Consider the following 21,064-nt stretch of genomic DNA (forward strand, 5'->3'; position numbering starts at 1 on the left):
TCTTCCCTCCGATTTCTGTCATTTGTGTTCTGTATGTTCTGGTCTCTAGTTGTGTTTTAATGGACCCCCTCTTCCTGTCTCTCTCTAGCCTCTGAGCCCAACTTGAAGCTCCGGTCCAGGCTAAAACAGAAGGTAACGGAGCGCAGAAGTAGCCCATTGCTACGCAGGAAGGACGGTCCAATCACCACTGCCAAGAAGCGCTCTCTGGACATGGCTGGTAAGCTTCTGCCACACAACTCAGCCCAAGTGGAACACGTGCAAACTCGCACAGCCCTTGCATCTATGACTTTGGTGCTTTTCTGTAGGTTGAAATCGATAGGTTTCCAACCTGGTACGTTGATCAGTATGCATGGTGTGTGGGAGCCTCATGTCTTGTGTTTTGTGTCTTTTTTGCAGAATCGGCCTGCAACAGCGCTCCTGGCTCGGGCCCCAGTTCACCCAACAACAGCTCCAGTAACATCACCAATGAGAATGGCATCGCTGGCTCTATGTCCAGTAATTCAGTAGAGGTAAGCACTAAGCAGCCACTAGAACCTTCACCTGCATTAAGCTGTTAGCGTACTTTGACCATGTAGAAACCAGGAGCTTCTGATATACTGTACTGTTCTCTTTTCAATCTGCTTTGATGTTGACTGTTCCCAGTCACATTGCTGAGGGCTGTTTGCTTAATATGGCCCGAGCCAAACAGTGTGTTTATGTCCCACCTGTTAGTTGTTGGGTCACACTGTCAGGCGTGTGCACGTGTGCCTGTGTGCTTGCATGCTTGTTTGATATGGTGTGACTGTTTGTGTGTGTAAGTATGTGCACGTGAGTGTGTAAATGCAAGTGTAAATGCAAGTGTCTCTGTGCATAGTATCTCTGTATCCTTGTGAGTGTCTAAGGCTCTGAGCGTATGTGTCTCTGTAAGCAACATGTGCTCCAGATGGCCAGTGTAGACAGGAGGCCGCAGGGGTCCGGGGGAATGACCAGACAGGGCTGTTTATTTTTGCAGAGGGGTCTATTTGTCTGGCCAGTGTCTGTGTTTCAGTGTGTCTCTCTCTAACTGTGTGCTTCTCTGTTTCCAGGCCTCCCTGGCCCACAGGCAGGCTGGCCGAGAGGGCCCCTTGAGCCAGCTGTCTCTGTACACATCGCCCTCGCTGCCTAACATCACCCTGGGCCTGCCAGCCACCGGCCCATCCAGCGTGAGTTCATACACCCACTTTTCTCTCGTACTTTTTGTTAGTACTTTCATTCTTTTTCTCTTTCTTTGTTTTTTTCTCCCTCTTCTGCATCTCTCTGTATCTCTCTAACCTGACATTTCACTTCCTCCCTTTCTCTCTCGCCCACATCCCCCCCCCCACACTCTCTCTCTCTCCACCGCCTTCCCCTCTCTCCCCCAATTTCTTATTTTCTCTCACTCACTCTCTCTTTCTTTCTCTCGCTCTCTTCTGTCTTTGTCCTCTCCTCTGTCACTTTGAGGGCTTGCTTGCGTACACGGCCCTTTCAGAGTGGAAGAGTCTACATAGAGGGGGCCCTGTCTAGACATAGTCCATCTGTCATATGTGGCTTTTCAGCCTCAATCCATTTCAGAAAGGCCCCATTGAGAGACAATGACCAGCAGTATGTCAGTGACGCATGTACTACCCCCTCGGATGGTCCATCCAATGTTTGTATTTTTTTGTTGTGAGGAACGTCCCCCCCCCTGCGTCTCTTTCTACCCACCCCCCATTTCGCTCTCTGTCGCTCTACATCCGTTTCCAACTCTTCCAAGTCAATTCAGGCAGAGAGTTATTAGTTTGCTGTAGTTCACTTATATATTTTGCCCTGTAATGGTTGAGAGGGAAATTACACTACAGTTAGATGTTTCTTGGGTTTGCATTAGGGGCAACTTCTACCCAGCAGCTGCATATATATTTTTTTTCTCCTCTCTCTCACCCTCTCTCTCTCTCTCTCGCTTTCGTGCTCTCTCTCTCCCTCTCTCTCTGTCTCTTTCTTTCTCTCTCTCTCTCTCTCTCTCTCTCTCTCTCTCTCTCTATTTCTCTCTCTCTCTCTCTCTCTCTATTTCTCTCTCTCTCTCTCTCTCTCTCTCTATTTCTCTCTCTATTTCTCTCTCTCTCTCTCTCTCTCTCTCTCTCTCTCTCTCTCTCTCTCTCTCTCTCTCTCTCTCTCTCTCTCTCTCTCTCTCTCTCCCTCCCTCCCTCCCTCTATTCATCCCTTCAGATGACGTCGGGCCAGCAGGAAGGTGACAGGCTTTCAATGCACGATAGGCTGCAGCAGAGCTTCCCCAAAACCACTCCCTTCATCCCAGGGGCCCACCTGCCCTCCTACCTGACCGACGGGGGCTCAGCACACAACCCCCTCCTCCAGCACATGGTCCTCATGGAGCAGTCCCAGAACCCACTAGGTCTGTCCTGCTGTAAGCATATCCACTCTGTCTCAGGCACTATCTAAAGCACATCATCCCCAAAATCTGGTTTTAAAGGACCACCTTGCGTGGTGGTTTCAGTGGCGGCTGGTGAAAGGAGGACGGCTCGTAGCAATTTCTGGAATGTAATGAATGTGTTTGACACGGTTCTACTCCTTCCATTCCAGCCAGTACAATGAGTGGGTCCTCCGGTTTAAAGTGACACCAGCCTCCACTGGGTGAGTCCCCAATGTTACTTGTGGATCATCCTCTTCATGTTGTGTCTGTGTGTTTCAGGCCTGGGCGGGATGCCCCTGCAGTCGCCCTCCATCCACAAGCTGCGTGGGCAGCACCGTCCCCTGGGGAGGACCCAGTCGGCCCCTCTGCCCCAGAACGCCCAGGCCTTGCAACAGCTGGTGATCCAGCAGCAGCACCAGCAGTTCCTGGAGAAACACAAGCAGCAGTTCCAGCAGCAGCAACTGCATATCAACAAGGTGTGTGTGGTGTGTTTGTGTGTGTGTTGGGGGGGAGGGGTGTGAATGTGTGTGTGAACGTGCGTACATGCATCTTTTGTTCTTTTATGTGTGTGGTGTGTGTGTGTCTGTGTGTGTGTGTCTGCTACGTTATGAAGCACAAACAACAGGCCCAGCAGCAACACAACAGCTGTACATCAGCTAAGTGATGCCTATCCTGTGTGCATGTTCCTGTGCATGCTTCTTCCATTGCCATAGCAACTACCTTATGGAGGAAGCCGCTTCCTTATATGGTCATACAGGAAAGAGCTCAGTGTGTGTGTATTTATGTGTGTGTGGTGATTAGGGAGGATGGAGAATCATAAGGTCGGAGCAGGATGAGGGTGTAGAGATAATTATTGCTATTTTTTCTCCCTCTTGAATTTCTCATGTTTTGTGACATTCCTGAGGATTGTATGCTATTATACAACAGGTGGATCTAATCATGGATGCTGATTGGTTAAAACCGCATTCCAAACGGTGTCTATTCCGCAAGTTACCACTGGCTAAGGCTATGACGTTGCAATACCTATTTACTGTTCCATCCCACTGCGCAATCTACTGTCTCATCAGCCCAACCAGGCAATTTATAAACTTGAGCTCCACTGTGAAAAAGCATCTAGACATCTCCCCTATCTTTTAGACTAGCATTTGGTTTTCAACAGCAGAGATTTGTATAAACCTTGTTGTCTTTCTCTCCGACCTTTGCAACATTGTTTCAATATTGACATTCGATCTCCACTGTCCAATTGAGGATTAACGTGTCAGGATGAGAGACTGCTTTTCTCAGACAGTTGGAATCATAAATCAGCATAGTTTTAATTAGCTCATTGTTATAGATGACTGCACTGTTTGATGTGACCATAGTTGGCTACCTAGCAAGCAATGGATAAGAATGTTGCTAGCCAGCATGGAAATTGAACATTTAGAACGACTGACTGGGCCCATGGAATGAATAAATGAATCAAAATAAAGTTTTTAGTGAAAATATGTCAATCATTATTTGAATATGTTGGTAACCCGTTATGCCCTCGAAGCCTGTGTTTGGAGGATATATTGGCACGGTTTGCTGGCTCTCGACAACACCCGTGCCAATATATCCTCCAAACACCACCTTCAGGGGCATTATCACTTAATTATCCACTATGGGACTCTGTTGTTTTCACCTACTTTTTACCTCAGAATGTACCTCAGAATTCCCGGTGGTCATCCATTAAGAATATGGAGAATGTGGCTTAGTTTAATTCCCAATGGTTTAGCATTAGCTTTGTTGTTTGACAAGCAATGGGAGTGGTAGGATCTGTGTTAGTATGATGCGGTTAAATCAACTCAGTCATATTTTGGGTTGCTGACACTCAGGATCCATTGATTGTTTGCTGGTGATCCATGATATCAATACTTCCATAGTGCTACTGTTAGATTGTCATCTACTGTCAAAAAATATATGTATTTGACGGAGCCTTAGTTTTTGCTTCATGTTTTGGATGAAAGGTACTATAAAGCTGAAATGATTGAAACATGTATAGTTGGATATTAACAGTGTTGAGGAGTTGTTTTTAACTACCAGTTTATTAAGCATTAAAGGAACTACAGTAGGCTTCAACTTCAAAGCAATCTCATCCCTGATGTGGCTGGCTCAAATCCCAAAAGTGTGTTTCCCCTTTAACTCCAGAAAAGCCGGGCCTGGAGGGACCACACTTTGAGCCAATGAGCAGTCATTTTGACTGCAAAATTCTAACATTCTAATAAATAAGTTTCATATATGCTTTCTGAATTTTTTTGTCCATTAAACTAACATCAAATTGATCAGAAATACAGTGTAGACATTGTTAATGTTGTAAATGGCTATTGTAGCTGGAAACGGCAGATTTGTAATGGAATATCTACATAGGCGTAAAGAGGCCCATTATCAGCAACCATCAATCCTGTGTTCCAATGGCAAGTTGTGTTTGCTAATCCAAGTTGATCATTTTAAAAGGCTAATTGATCATTAGAAAACCATTTTGCAATTATGTTAGCACAGCTGAAAACTGTTGTGCTGATGAAAGAAGCAATACAACTGGCCTTCTTGAGACTAGTTGAGTATCTGGAGCATCAGCAATTGTGGGTTCTATTACAGGCTCAAAATGGCCAGAAACAAATAACTTTCTTCTGAAACTCGTCAGTCTATTCTTGTTCTGAGAAATGAAGGCTATTCCATGTGAGAAATTGCCAAGAAACTGAAAATCTCGTACAACGCTGTGTACTACTCCCTTCACAGAACAGCATAAACTGGCTCTAACCAGAATAGAAAGAGTGTGAGGCCCCGGTGCACAACTGAGCAAGAGGACAAATACATTAGAGTGTCTAGTTTGAGAAACAGACGCCTCACAGGTCCTCAACTGGCAGCTTCATTAAATAGTACCTGCAAAACACCAGTCTCAACGTCAACAGTGAAGAGGCGACTCCGGGATTCTGACCTTCTAGGCAGAGTTGCAAAGAAAAAGTCCAGTGTCTGTGTTCTTTTGCCCATCTTTTATTTTTATTGGCCAGTCTGAGATAAGGCTTTTTCTTTGCAACTCTGAAGGTCAGCATCCCGGAGTCACCTCTTCACTGTTGACGTTGAGACTGGTGTTTTGCGGGTACTATTTAATGAAGCTGCTAGTTGAGGACCTGTGAGGTGTCTGTGACGCACCATTTCCAAGCTGCACTGGCCCATCTGTTCATATACAATTTGACAATTGATAATTCTGTCACCCATCAGACTATTGTCAATTTAATCCTGTCTTTAGGCCAACTCTATTATTATATGTATGAATTTAGTTTCGATATAGTTTAAGTTCAGTTTCGATGGGCAATCATAATAATAATAATAATAATAATATGCCATTTAGCAGACGCTTTTATCCAAAGCGACTTACAGTCATGCGTGCATACATTTTTTTTGTGTATGGGTGGTCCCGGGGATCGAACCCACTACCTTGGCGTTACAAGCGCCGTGCTCTACCAGCTGAGCTACAGAGGACCACATCATCAGCATGCGAATGAGGGGCAGGGGGTGAAATTTACATTTCCTCTTAAAACTACTTATGTTTGTGATTTTGCAGTTCTAACAACGTGTTAAATAGACTTATTTAGGAAAAGTCAAGGATGGAAGGGGGCATGACTTTAAAAATGGCAGAGATATTTCAATTTTAAATTCAAAATGATTGCCTCGGCACTTCTAGTGTTAAAAGAGAGAGTTGGGAGATTGAAGAAGGGGGGGGGGGGATTTGTGTGTAAAAAGAGAGGCTTGTGTTTGGAGAAGAGGGACAGGGGGGTGAGGCAAGAGACCAGCGCTCTGACGTCAACCGGGTCCCCTGATGTCGTGCCAATAGGGCCCTGTGTGTGCGTCTGCCAGCCATGGTGGCTATGACCAGGGACACTGGAAATGGGGGGTGGGTGGGGGGTGTTGTTATTTCCCTTGCCATCCCTGTGGCGACCGAGCCTGATGGACCCAGCTGGCCTGGCACAGCATCATCCACCACAGTCTTGATACACACACTCTCTCTCTCTCTCTCTCTCTCTCTCCCTCTCTCTCTCTCTCTCTCTCTCGCTTTCTCTGACTCTCTCTCTCTCTCTCGCTTTCTCCGTCTCTCTCTCTCTCTCTCTCGCTCTCTCTCTCTCTCTCTCTCTCGCTTTCTCTGTCTCTTTACTTCTTTCCTTCTCTGTCTCTTTCTCTCTCTCTCTCACTCTCTCTCTCTCTCTGCCTATTTCCTTCTCTGTTTCTCTCTCTGCATACAGGTATATCTCTCTCTTTCTGTTTGTCTATTTGCTTCTCTCTCGCTGTCTCTATTTCTGTGTCTCATTTTCTTTTGTCTTCTGTTGCCCTCGTCTGTCAATCTCTCTCACTTTCTCTGGGCTGCCTACTCTTTCTCTCTATACAATGGGGGAAAAAAGTATTTAGTCAGCCACCAATTGTGCAAGTTCTCCCACTTAAAAAGATGAGAGAGGCCTGTAATTTTCATCATAGGTACACGTCAACGATGACAGACAAAATGAGAAAAAAAATTCCTGAAAATCACATTGTAGGATTTTTTATGAATTTATTTGCAAATTATGGTGGAAAATAAGTATTTGGTCAATAACAAAAGTTTCTCAATACTTTGTTATATACCCTATGTTGGCAATGACACAGGTCAAACGTTTTCTGTAAGTCTTCACAAGGTTTTCACACACTGTTGCTGGTATTTTGGCCCATTCCTACATGCAGATCTCCTCTAGAGCAGTGATGTTTTGGGGCTGTCGCTGGGCAACACAGACTTTCAACTCCCTCCAAAGATTTTCTATGGGGTTGAGATCTGGAGACTGGCTAGGCCACTCCAGGACCTTGAAATGCTTCTTACGAAGCCACTCCTTCGTTGCCCGGGCGGTGTGTTTTGGATCATTGTCATGCTGAAAGACCCAACCACATTTCATCTTCAATGCCCTTGCTGATGGAAGGAGGTTTTCACTCAAAATCTCACGATACATGGCCCCATTCATTATTTCCTTTACACGGATCAGTCGTCCTGGTCCCTTTGCAGAAAAACAGCCCCAAAGCATGATGTTTCCACCCCCATGCTTCACAGTAGGTATGGTGTTATTTGGATGCAACTCAGCATTCTTTGTCCTCCAAACACGACAAAGTTCTATTTTGGTTTCATCTGACCATATGACATTCTCCCAATCCTCTTCTGGATCATCCAAATGCACTCTAGCAAACTTCATACGGACCTGGACATGTACTGGCTTAAGCAGGGGGACACGTCTGGCACTGCAGGATTTGAGTCCCTGGCGGCGTAGTGTGTTACTGATGGTAGGCTTTGTTACTTTGGTCCCAGCTCTCTGCAGGTCATTCACTAGGTCCCCCCGTGTGTTCTGGGATTTTTGCTCACCGTTCTTGTGATCATTTTGACCCCACGGGGTGAGATCTTGCGTGGAGCCCCAAATCGAGGGAGATTATCAGTGGTCTTGTATGTCTTCCATTTCCTAATAATTGCTCCCACAGTTGATTTCTTCAAACCAAGCTGCTTACCTATTGCAGATTCAGTCTTCCCAGCCTGGTGCAGGTCTACAATTTTGTTTCTGGTGTCCTTTGACAGCTCTTTGGTCTTGGCCATAATGGAGTTTGGAGTGTGACTGTTTGAGGTTGTGGACAGGTGTCTTTTATACTGATAACAAGTTCAAACAGGTGCCATTAATACAGGTAATGAGTGGAGGACAGAGGAGCCTCTTAAAGAAGTAGTTACAGGTCTGTGAGAGCCAGAAATCTTGCTTGTTTGTAGGTGACCAAATACTTATTTTCCACCATAATTTGCAAATAAATTCATTAAAAATCCTACAATGTGATTTTCTGGATTTTTTTTTCTTCAATTTGTCTGTCATAGTTGACGTGTACCTATGATGAAAATTACAGGCCTCTCTCATCTTTTTAAGCGGGAGAACTTGCACAATTGGTGGCTGACTAAATACTTTTTTTCCCCACTGTATACAGTTGAAGTCGGAAGTTTACATACACCTTAGCCAAATACATTTCAACTCAGTTTTTCACAATTCCTGACATTTAATCCTAATAAAAATGCCCTGTCTTAGGTCAGTTAGGATCACCACTTTATTTTAGGAATGTAAAATGTCAGAATAATAGTAGAGAGAATGATTTATTTCAGCTCTTATTTATTTCATCACATTCCCAGTGGGTCAGAAGTTTACATACACTCAATTAGTATTTGGTAGCATTGCCTTTAAATTGTTTAACCTTCCACAAGCTTCCCACAATAAATTGGGTGAATTTTGGCCCATTCCTCCTGACAGAGCTTGTGTAACTGAGTCAGGTTTGTAGGCCTCCTTGCTCGCACACGCTTTTTCAGTTCTGCCCACAAATGTTCTATAGGTTTGAGGTCAGGGCTTTGTGATGGCCACTCCAATCCCTTGACGTTGTTGTCCTTTTGCCACAACTTTGGAAGTATGCTTGGGGTCATTGTTCATTTGGAAGACCCATTTGCGACCAAGCTTTAACTTCCTGACTGATGTCTTGAGATGTTGCTTCAATATATCCACATAATTTTCCTTCCTCATGATGCCATCTATTTTGTGAAGTGCACCAGGCCCTCCTGCAGCAAAGCACCCCCACAGCAAGATGCTGCCACCCCGTGCTTCACGGTTGGGATGGTGTTCTTCGGCTTGCAAGCGACCCCCTTTTTCCTCCAAACATAACGATGGTCATTATGGCCGAACAGTTCTATTTTTGTTTCATCAGACCAGAGGACATTTCTCTAAAAAGTATGATCTTTGTCCCCATGTGCAGTTGCAAACCATAGTCTGACCTTTTTTTGGCGGTTTTGGAGCAGTGGCTTCTTCCTTTCAGGTTATGTCGATATAGGACAGTAAATTCAATTGATCGGACATGATTTGGAAAGGCACACCCCTGTCTATATAAGGTACCACAGTTGACAGTGCATGTCAGAGCAAAAACCAAGCCATGAGGTCGAAGCAATTGTTCGTAGAGCTCCGAGACAGGATTGTGTTGAGGCACAGATCTGGGGAAGTGTAACAAAAAATGTCCGCAGCATTGAAGGTCCCCAAGAACACAGTGGCCTCCATCATTCTTAAATGGAAGAAGTTTGGAACCACCAATACTCTTCCTAGAGCTGGCCGCCCAGCCAAACTGAGCAATAGGGGAGAAGGGCCTTGGTCAGGGAGGTGACCAAGAACCCAATGGTCACTGACAGAGCTCTAGAGTTCCTCTGTGGAGATAGGAGAACCTTCCAGAAGGACAACCATGTCTGCAGCACTCCACCAATCAGGCCTTTATGGTAGAGTGGCCAGACGGAAGCCACTCCTCAGTAAAATACACATGACAGCCCACTTGGAGTTTGCCAAAACGCAGCTAAAGACTCTCAGACCATGAGAAACAAGATTCTCTGGTCTGATGAAACCACGATTGAACTCTTTGGCCTGAATACCAAGCGTCACGTCTAGAGGAAACCTGGCACCATCCCTACGGTGAAGCAGGGTGGTGGCAGCATCATGCTGTGGTGATGATTTTCAGCGGCAGGGACTGGGAGACTGGCCAGGATCTAGGCAAAGATGAACGGAGCAAAGTACAGAGAGATCCTTGATGAAAACCTGCTCCAGAGCGCTCAGAACCTCAGACTGGGGCGAAGGGTCACCTTCCAACAGTACAACGACCCTAAGCACACAGCCAAGACAACACAGGAGTGGCTTCAAGACAAGTCTCTGAATGTTCTTGAGTGGCCCAGCCACAGACCGGACTTCAAGGGGTCTGAATACTTTACGAGATCACTGTATATGTTTTTTTTGTCACATACACCGGATAGGTGCAGTGAAAAGTGTTGTTTTACAGGGTCAGCAATAGTATTATGGCGCTCCTGGACTGCCTCGCTGAAGGGCACATCGACAGATTTTTCACCTTGTCAGCTTATGTATTCGAATCCAGTGACATTTTGGTTACTGGCCCAACTCTGTAACCGCTAGGCTACCTGCCCCCCTCATAGTGCTTGGCAAGCGGGAGTGAAGGGCACTGTGTCCTAGTGTTGCTGTTCATGCCCTCCCCATTGAGTAGTAGACTGTATGTATGTACAAGGTGACATCTAGATGGTTATCAATATTTTATTTATTGTGTAGGCTGCTATCATACTTGAAATAAAATCATGAGAGGGAAAAAAATTGCCACGTTAGCTACCGCCGGCGACATGACCATGATACAGCCGCCCGGTAGGAAGCACCTCAGGTTAGCAGGCACATCGATACAACACCGGAGCACTGGTCGTGAGCTTATCGACTCGTCGTTCAGCTCAATAGTACACTACCGGTCAAAAGTTTTAGAACACCTACTCATTCAAGTTTTTTTTTTTTATACATTGTAGAATAATAGTGAAGACATCACAACTATGAAATAACACAAATAAAATAATGTAGTAACCAAAAAAGTGTTAAACAAATCAAAATATATTTTAGATTTGAGATTCTTCAAATAGCCACCCTTCGCCTTGATGACAGCTTTGCACACTCTTGGCATTCTCTCAACCAGCTTCATGAGGTAGTCACCTGGAATGCATTTCAATTAACAGGTGTGCCTTCTTAAAAGTTATTGTGTGGAATTTCTTTCCTTCTTAATGCATTTGAGCTAATCAGTTGTGTTATGACAAGGTAGGGGGGGGGACCAAGTCCATATTATGGCAAGAACAGCTAAAATAAGCAAAGAGAAACGACTGTCCATCATTTCTTTAAGACATACATTGTAGAATAATAGTGAAGACATCACAACTATGAAATAACACAAATAAAATAATGTAGTAACCAAACAAGTGTTAAACAAATCAAAATATATTTTAGATTTGAGATTCTTCAAATAGCCACCCTTCGCCTTGATGACAGCTTTGCACACTCTTGGAATAATAGTGAAGACATCACAACTATGAAATAACACAAATAAAATAATGTAGTAACCAAAAAAGTGTTAAACAAATCAAAATATATTTTAGATTTGAGATTCTTCAAATAGCCACCCTTCGCCTTGATGACAGCTTTGCACACTCTTGGCATTCTCTCAACCAGCTTCATGAGGTAGTCACCTGGAATGCATTTCAATTAACAGGTGTGCCTTCTTAAAAGTTATTGTGTGGAATTTCTTTCCTTCTTAATGCATTTGAGCTAATCAGTTGTGTTATGACAAGGTGGGGGGGGGGGGACCAAGTCCATATTATGGCAAGAACAGCTAAAATAAGCAAAGAGAAACGACTGTCCATCATTTCTTTAAGACATGAAGGTCAGTCAATACGGAAAATGTCAAGCACTTTGAAAGTTCCTTCAAGTGCAGTCGCAAAAACCATCAAGCACTGTGATGAAACTGGCTGTCATGAGGACCGCCACAGGAATGGAAGACCCAGAGTTACCTCTGCTGCAGAGGATAAGTTCATTAGAGTTACCAGCCTCAGAAATTGCAGTCCAAATAAATGCATCACAGAGTTCAAGTAACATACACATCTCAACATCAACTGTTCAGAGGAGACTGTGTGAATCAGGCCTTCATGGTCAAATTGCTGCAAAGAAACCACTACTAAAGGACACCAATAAGAAGAGACTTGCTTGGGCCAAGAAACACGAGCAATGGACATCAGACCGGTGGAAATGTGTCCTTTGGTCTGGAGTCCAAATTTGAGGTTTTTGGTTCCATCCGCCGTGTCTTTGTGAGACACGGTGTGGGTGACCGGATGATCTCTGCATGTGCATTTCCCACCGTAAAGCATGGAAGAGGAGGGGTGATGGTGTGGGTGTGCTTTGCTGGTGACACTGTCTGTGATTTATTTAGAATTCAAGGCACACTTAACCAGCATGGCTACCACAGCATTTTGCAGCGATACGCCATCCCATCTGGTTTGGGCTTAGTGGGACTATCATTTGTTTTTCAACAGGACAATGACCCAACACAGCTCCAGGCTATTTTACCAAGAAGGAGAGTGATGGAGTGCTACATCAGATGACCTGGCCTCCACAATCCCCCGACCTCAACCCAATTGAGATGGTTTGGGATGAGTCGGACCGCAGAGTGAAGGAAAATCAGCCAACAAGTGCTCAGCATATGTGGGAACTTCTTCAAGACTGTTGGAAAATCATTCCAGGTGAATATGGTTGAGAGAATGCCAAGAGTGTGCAAAGCTGTCATCAAGGCAAAGGGTGGCTATTTGAAGAATCTCAAATATAAAATATATTTAGATTTGTTTAACACTTTTTTGGTTACTACATGATTCCATATGTTTTATTTCATCGTTTTGATGTCTTCACTATTATTCTACAATGTAGAAAATAGTAAAAAGAAAGAAAGACCCTTGAATGAGTAGGTGTTCTAAAACTTTTGACCGGTAGTGTACACTGCCTCTAGGCCATAGGCAGCAAGGAGTCACCCAGCGATAAGATGTTTCACAACATATGTATTGCAACAGTTATCATTACTTATCGTTATGTGGTCCTGTGTTTCTCAGTCAGTAGAGCATGGCGCTTGCAATGCCATGGGTTGCTGGGGCCAGCCATACAACAAAAATATGCATGCATGACTACCGCTCTGGGTAAAAAGTGTCCTATTATTATTATTATTATTATTATTATTATTAATAATAATATTATTATATTACTTGGGTTTTGTACAGGTATGTACAGGTTTTGTACAGGTATGTGTAACTTATTCATACCCAGTGCTGTGTCTTCTAAACTTTAACCTCCACCCCCCTCCCCCCATTCAGATGATGGCCAAGCCCAGCGAGCCAGGGCCGGGGCCGGGTAGGCAGCACGAGAGCCACCCGGAGGAGACGGAAGAGGAGCTAAGGGAGCACCAAGCCCTATGTCCCCAGGACGGAGTCCTCATGTGTGGGATGACGGTCAAGCAGGAGCCCCCGGACCTCCAGGAAGAGGAGAGGGACCACAGAGATAGGGTGGTTGACCAGGAGCTGCTCTTCAGACAGGTACGGGACCGAGAGCGGGAAGAGGAGGGGGACACACAATCAAACGCAAACATATTCATGCATACATGCACACGCACATTCGCACACACACACACACACACACACATATTCAGGCATACATGCATAAATGCAGACACACAAACACACAAACTCACACACACACACACAACCTAATTGTTGCCGTTACAGCTTCTCCTTTTTGTAAATATGGTTAACATCACCAGTGGACAAGAACTGGAGTATCCAGATGGACAGACAGACAGACAGACAGACAGACAGACAGACAGACAGACAGGCAGGCAGGCAGGCAGGCAGGCAGGCAGGCAGGCAGGCAGACAGAGAAGACTACACACTTGTCATGTCACTTTGGTGATAGTGAACAGAATGTAGGCTATTTGGGTTTTTAGTAAGTTCACGAAAAACAGACACCCACACATGGCTTACTCTCACTGAACATACACACACTATACTCCTACTCACAAAGTGAAATAGCGTGCAGGTTTTTATCTGAATGGCTGAGGGCAGCCTCACGCCTCCTCTCTACAGCTGAATCTGAGTCTCCCTAGGGCCACACACCGACACACACATCATCACCGACACAAACACATACCATGTCCTCCCTGTCTAACATACAGCCCTGCGGTCAGTCCAAATCCAATCCACTGTCCTCCCTGTTGCCATGACGCCCACAAACCCCACATCCCCCGGCAGGAAGTAGAGCACTGGGGGCCCCTGGGAAATTAAGTGTTAGAACAGGAGCGATGCCTAATCGAATCCTGGTCTGTTAGTTACAGTGGTGGCAATTCACTTAGTGGCAATACAGTTTGGGAATCTGAATCCCAATAGCTCCTTATGACAAACACCTATAGCCAGCGCCACCAGAAGGCTTTCATATTAATTGGGGTGACTATAAATGAGATCATTTGAATACATGCATACTTACAAAGCATTTGTCTCTGTATTTTTATGCTCCTGAATCAGCTCACACATGTCTGATTCACGTCTGTCTGGCTGTGATAATGATATGCATCAAGTGCCATCTTCTGGCTAGTAAGAAATCTTGCAGCAGTTCAACAGATGCACACGATAGCTGAATTTGGAGTGTATGTGTGTGAGAGAGAGAGAGAGAGAGAGCACTTACGTGTGTGTAACATCTCTCTCTCTCTGTCTCTCTGCCTGTCTCTGTCTCTCTTTCTGTCTGTCTCTCTCTGTCTCTGTCTGTCTGTCTCTCTCTCTGCCTCTCTCTGTCTCTCTCTCTCTGCCTCTCTCTGTCTCTGTCTCTCTCTCTGCCTCTCTCTGTCTCTGTCTCTCTTTCTGTCTCTCTCTCTGCCTCTCTCTGTCTCTCTCTCTCTCTGCCTCTCTCTGTCTCTCTTTCTGTCTCTCTCTCTGTTTCTCTCTGCCTCTCTCTGTCTCTCTCTCTGCCTCTCTCTGTCTCTGTCTCTCTTTCTGTCTCTCTCTCTGTTTCTCTCTGTCTCTCTCTCTGTTTCTCTCTGTCTCTCTCTCTGTGAGCAGCAGGATGTGTTTTTGGAGCAGCAGAGAATCCACCAGTTGAGGAACTACCAGGCTTCGATGGAGGCAGCTGGCCTGTCAATCACCTTCCCAGTTCACCGCCCCCTCTCCAGGGCCCAATCATCTCCTGCCTCGGCCTGCTTTCCCCCCATCGTGGTGCAGCAGGAACCACCCACCAAGCCTCGCTTCACCACTGGTTAGTGTCCAAAAAAGCAACCCTGCCCCACACACACTAACACACGTGCGCACTCATGCACACAATCACACACACTCTATCTCTCTCTCTAACCTTTAGTCTGCAAGGGCTTAGCTGCCTGTTTTCTTAGATGAATGTGTCCTCTCTCCCTGAAAAATAATAAAGTCCTTGACTCTTTCCCTTCTAAACCACTCTGAGAGCCCCAGTGTCCAGCATACTGATCAGACGTGCAGTACAGGTTGTGTGTCTGTCTGTGTGTGTAAGTGTGTGTGTGTGTGTGTTTGAGAGAGAGAAAGAAAAAGTGAGTGGAAGTGAGAATCTATGGCCGTGTCCAAAATCTGGCTTGCCTACTACTTACTAAAACTACATACTATGTACTAATCGTACTACATACTATTTAGAACGTACTGTTTAGTACAAACGAACGCAGTAAGCAACAAATGTCAAAGTACTAGGATCATCCATACTCAGAATGTGTCATCTAATGCGCGATTGCATTGACTAGCCGCCGTTTGTTCATTTTGGTACAGCACGTCAATTTATCTGATTATCAGCTGTTGTCAAACACACGCAAGTCTGAAAATATGATTCTCTTCCTCATTAGTGTGCAGCGAATTCTACTAAAATCAAATGCCAAAATGAGTATGACATCCTGGCATTTAAAGCATACTTCATTTCCAAAATGTCACATTCTATAAAACGTTCTATTTTTGCATACCCAAAATGCCTAATATTTAGAACGCGTGTAAGGGTATTCGGACACGGCCACTGTCTCCCAAACAGTCACCTAACATTGTTTTTCCTAACCCATTGTTTTTCCATCACCCTCCAGGCCTGGTGTATGACACGTTGATGCAGAAGCACCAGTGTATGTGTGGCAACACCAACACACACCCAGAGCACGCCGGACGCATCCAGAGCATCTGGTCTCGACTACAGGAGACAGGACTGAGGGGCAAGTGTGAGGTACGGAGACCATCACCAAAGCTCATCTCTTGGATGTGTATCAATAATCTATACTGACACAAACACACATGGTTTCAGTCACTGAATCACTGACCTATAAGTAATTGCGCAGAGTGTTTTCACCCATACACTTTTCAGATCAGTGCAGAGACTAAGGGGAGGAATCCATTTTAGAGTATACATTCTGTCAGAGTAACTTAGGAAGCTTGTTCGCCGTCCTGTCTTAATAGTAGAATGGCTTCCTTTTCCCATCTAACCTAGACTACTGAGATGTACCCATTTTTCCACTTTCAAAGCGTTCTAAGGCACCATTTCTGACCAGGAGGGGGCAGTGTTAAACCATGCTGCCCAACCTCCCCATTGACAAAACACCCCACAGCAAGTTGCCCATAGGCACAGATCTAGGATCAGCTAACCCTTGCCAAATCCTAACCTTAACCATTTGGCGGAAAAAAATCTAAACCGACCTTCGATCATTGTTTAGCTTAGGGCCTTGTTTTGAAGTATTAGGTTGTTTTGAAGTATTAGGTTGTTTTGAAGTATTAGGTTGGTTTTGAAGTATTAGGTGGTTTTGAAGTATTAGGTTGTTTTGAAGTATTAAGTTGTTTTGAAGTATTAGGTTGTTTTGAAATATTAGGTTGTTTTGAAGTATTAGGTTGGTTTTGAAGTATTAGGTGGTTTTGAAGTATTAGGTTGTTTTGAAGTATTAGGTTGTTTTGAAGTATTAGGTTGTTTTGAAGCGCTGGTAGAGATAAAAAGCTTATAGTGGGTCTTATCATGCCCTGCACCTGTGCTGTGACAATCCACACACACGCACTCACATATGCACACACGACCAAGTGCACACACACAATTACCACACAAAAACACACACACACACATTTGCTCAGCAAGAGGCATTCTTTTCTCTTCATTCGAGAGGTCTAAAAACAGTCTAATGCTTCCTAAATGGGGATCATCTTTCCCGCATCGCTGTGTGTGTGGCACGTGTGTGCGCGTGTGTGTGTGCGGGCGTGCGGGTGTCATGTACGCGTGTGTGTGTGTCTGATCTCTCCTGCATCTCACTCGTTCATTGCGTCAGTGCTACGCTTGGTTGCATAGCTACCGTCTGTTTTTCCTGAATGGCACAAACAGAAATAATAACAACAAATAAACAAGCAAACAAATTCCACCCCCAGACTTCCTCTCCTCTCTCTCTCTCTCTCTCTCTCTCTCTCTCTCTCTCTCTCTCTCTCTCTCTCTCTCTAGCTCTTACACACACTCCCCCTTTCATACCTCATTTACGACCTCCACTGTTACTAATTGGAGATTCCTGGCTGCAGGTGTTACTCCCTCCTTTTCATCCTTCCATCCCTCCATCCTTCCATCCCTCCATCCTTCCATCTCTCCTGTCCATCAAAAGCTCAGGTGGCCCTTGGGGATTAGTAAAGTAACAGTACATTATAACAAATGGGTACACAATTACAGATACTGGTGTCATAGTAAGTGTTACCAACTCTCTTTCTCTCTCTCTCTCTCTCTCTCTCTCTCTCTCTCTCTCTCTCTCTCTCTCTCTCTCTCTCTCTCTCTCTCTCTCTCTCTCTCTCTCTCTCTCTCTCCTCCTCTCTCTTTCTCTGTCTCTCTGCAGTGTATCCGGGGGCGGAAAGCCACACTGGAAGAACTGCAGACGGTTCACTCTGAGGCCCACGTCCTTCTGTATGGAACCAACCCACTTCGACAGAAACTAGACAGTACGTTCTACACCAGGAGTGCTGATCTAGGATCTGTCCATATAATCTTATACATTATGATCCAAAAGGAAAAACTGGTGCTAGATCAGCATTCCTGAGACCCTTTGTAGATACGGGCCCAGACCCAAGTGGTTGTTGCTTTGTACACTAAACAGGATCCGTTGAGTAGATGCTCACGGTATATTGTGCAGGGCGAATCTCAACTTCCACCGAAGTCAAAATTTCACATAGTCTTCCATTGACATCAATGCATGTCAGAAGTTAAGATTGACCCCTATATCTGCAAAGTAAATTAGCAAGACTGCCTACTGTATGACAGTGTTATGACAATAATACAATAGCAGCTCTCTCCCTCCTCTTATACCTCGGCTGTCTATTATTACAGGACAAAGCTGGTCTAATGATAGTGTTCCTCTACCAGATCATTATCAACTTTATTATCTACATTATTGCCTTCTGTGTAGACCAAAGCAGGGACACTCAGTACATCTCCAAAGAGATTGTTTTGTTTACCTAAACAACAGTCTTTTTATTTGTTGTGGTTCTATTCTTCTGTTTCTTTGTCAGATTTGGAACTTGTGGAACTTGTTGAAATCTACCTCTAAGCTGTTGGTCAAGCTGTTCGCCACCTCTCTGCCAATAATGAACACGCATGCACACACACACACAATTTTCCATGACATCACCCCTCCGTGTTTACTCCCTCCCAAAGTTTACTGATCCATCACCTAAAGATTTCCTCTCGGTTGGGAGAGTAAGAGAGACTGACATTTTGGCTCAAACAGCTAACTACGACCACCCTGGCTTTCATAGCTGAGTTAGCCAGCAGTGCCTGTGGAGTAAGGTAGTCATTAAATGTTTTGGACTGTTTTGGACCAGTGGTTCTCAACCTATTTTGGTTACTGTACCACCAAGTACATTTCGCTCTGCCCGGAGTACCCCTGAAGGACCCCGTCGTGTGCATTTTACCAGTAATTCTATATGCTTTCATGAGTCTTCTCATGAAAACAGTACCCCCTGTGGAACCAATGTTTTGGACAGATGGACTGTATGTATTTCCACTTGCACTGTTTCAAAAGTGTTCAACTGTGTTCATCTGTGTGTGATTATGTTGTATATTCTATCTTGCATCGATGCTCTATGCTATAAATGTGGTCCTCTGTAGCTCAGCTGGTAGAGCACGGCGCTTGTAACGCCAAGGTAGTGGGTTCGATCCCCGGGACCACCCATACACAAAAAAAAAAATTATGCACGCATGACTGTAAGTCGCTTTGGATAAAAGCGTCTGCTAAATGGCATATTATATTATTATTATTATAAATGTGGTTGGTGTGTGTGTGTGTGTGGGATGAGTCAATCTAGGAGCGTCTGCTATATTAATTCATATTAATGCAGTGTTACGATCAACTCAGGGCCCACTAAGACGAGTGAACGGTAACCTAGACACATTTTAAATGTTCACGCCCAAAGGTTAAATGCTGCTTGCTCAATTATACTAATACACATACACCGGTGTAGCGTATATTCTCAAATCATGCAGGGTGTTGTATTAAGGGTGTGGGGTTTCCACTTGATGATGTTTTGCTAGAATTTGTACAGGTCAAGATTAGTTTGTATCTCAAGGGGGGATATAATGTCTAACTTAGTCATCTTGCAGACACTTCTTGTCTGGAGAGACTGTAATACTTACTTACATACAGCACCAGTCAAAGGTTTGGACACACCTACTCATTCAAGGGTTTTTCTTTATTTTTACTATTTTCTGCATTGTAGAATAATAGTGAAGACATCAAAACTATGAAATAACACATATGGAATCATGTAGTAAGCAAAAAAGTGTTAAACAAATCAGAATATATTTTATATTTGAGATTCTTCAAATAGCCACCCTTTGCCTTGATGACAGCTTTGCACACTCTTGGCATTCTCTCAACCAGCTTCATGAGGTAGTCACCTGGAATGCATTTCAATTAACAGGTGTGCCTTCTTAAAAGTTGAGCCAATCATTTGTGTTGTGACAAGGTAGGGGGGGGGCTGGTATACAGAAGATAGCCCTATTTGGTAAAATACCAAATCCATATTATAGCAAGAACAGCTCAAATAAGCAAGGAGAAACAACAGTCCATTATTACTTTAAGACATGAAGGTCAGTCAATACGGAACATTTCAAGAACTTTGAAAGTTTCTTCAAGTGCAGTCGCAAAAACCATCAAGCGACTCCATTTTGCGCCTCCCTTCCTATAGGCAGAAACTCAAACAGGAAGTACCGGTGCTAAGGACTATTCAACGCTGGTCTGACCAATCGGAATCCACGCTTCAAGATTGTTTTGATCACGCTGACTGGGATATGTTCCGGGTAGCTTGTGAAAATAATTTAGACTAATACACTGAAACGGTGACTGAGTTCATCAGGAACTGTATAGGAGATTTTATGACCGTTGTGACTATTAAAACCTACCCTAACCAGAAACCGTGGATAGATGGTAGCATTCGCGCAAAACTGAAAGCGCGAACCATCGCATTTAACCATGGCAAGGTGACTGGGAACATGGCAGAATACAAACAGTGTAGCTACTCACTCTGCAAGCCAATTAAACTGGCAAAACATCATTATAGAGACAAAGTGGAGTCGCAATTCAATGGCTCAGACACGAGATGTATGTGGCAGGGTCTACAGACAATCACGGACTACAATAGGAAAACCAGCCACGTCGCCAACACCGACGTCTCGCTTCCGGACAAGCGAAATACCTTCTTCGCCCGCTTTGAGGATAACACAGTGCCACCAACGCAGCCCACTTCCAAGGATTGTGGGCTCTCCTTCTCCGTGGCTGACGTGAGTAAGAAATTTAAGCATGTTAACCCCCGCAGGGCTGCCGGCCCAGACGGCATCCCTAGCCGCGTCCTCAGAGCATGCGCAGAGCAGCTGGCTGGTGTGTTTACGGACATATTCAATCTCGCCCTATCCCAGTCTGTTGTCCCCACATGCTTCAAGATGGCCACCATTTTTCCTGTACCCAAGAAAGCAAAGGCAACTGAACAAAACGATCATCGCCCCATAGCACTCACCTCTGTCATCATGAAATGCTTTGAGAGACTAGTCAAGGATCATATCACCTCTACCTTACCTGTCACCCTAGACCCACTTCAATTTACTTACCGTCCCAAAAGAACCACAGACGATGCAATCGCCATCACTCTGCACACTGCCCTATCCCATCTGGACAAGAGGAATACCTATGTAAGAATGCTGTTCATTTACTATGGCTCAGCATTCAACACCATAGTAC

The 21,064-nt window shown here is 44.6% G+C and overlaps 1 protein-coding gene across 8 annotated transcripts in view; it reads left to right on the plus strand.

Annotated features, from left to right (window-relative positions):
- The window catches only part of LOC311144040 (histone deacetylase 4-like), a 184,699-nt gene that overhangs the window by 102,791 nt on the left and 60,844 nt on the right, over nucleotides 1-21,064 (plus strand). For 7 of the 8 annotated variants that reach the window (XM_084179974.1, XM_084179972.1, XM_084179973.1 and 4 more), the window contains 9 exons: nucleotides 89-217; nucleotides 397-509; nucleotides 1,065-1,181; nucleotides 2,200-2,395; nucleotides 2,681-2,877; nucleotides 13,155-13,373; nucleotides 14,886-15,078; nucleotides 15,911-16,044; nucleotides 17,672-17,774. In XM_084179974.1, coding sequence (XP_084036100.1) covers nucleotides 89-217; nucleotides 397-509; nucleotides 1,065-1,181; nucleotides 2,200-2,395; nucleotides 2,681-2,877; nucleotides 13,155-13,373; nucleotides 14,886-15,078; nucleotides 15,911-16,044; nucleotides 17,672-17,774 — 1,401 coding nt within the window. The remainder of the gene's footprint in view (nucleotides 1-88; nucleotides 218-396; nucleotides 510-1,064; nucleotides 1,182-2,199; nucleotides 2,396-2,680; nucleotides 2,878-13,154; nucleotides 13,374-14,885; nucleotides 15,079-15,910; nucleotides 16,045-17,671; nucleotides 17,775-21,064) is intronic. The other variant, XM_084179970.1, reaches the window with a different exon arrangement.

This window comes from Coregonus lavaretus (assembly GCF_964263955.1).
Source record: "Coregonus lavaretus genome assembly, chromosome: 16".
Lineage (NCBI taxonomy): Eukaryota > Metazoa > Chordata > Actinopteri > Salmoniformes > Salmonidae > Coregonus > Coregonus lavaretus.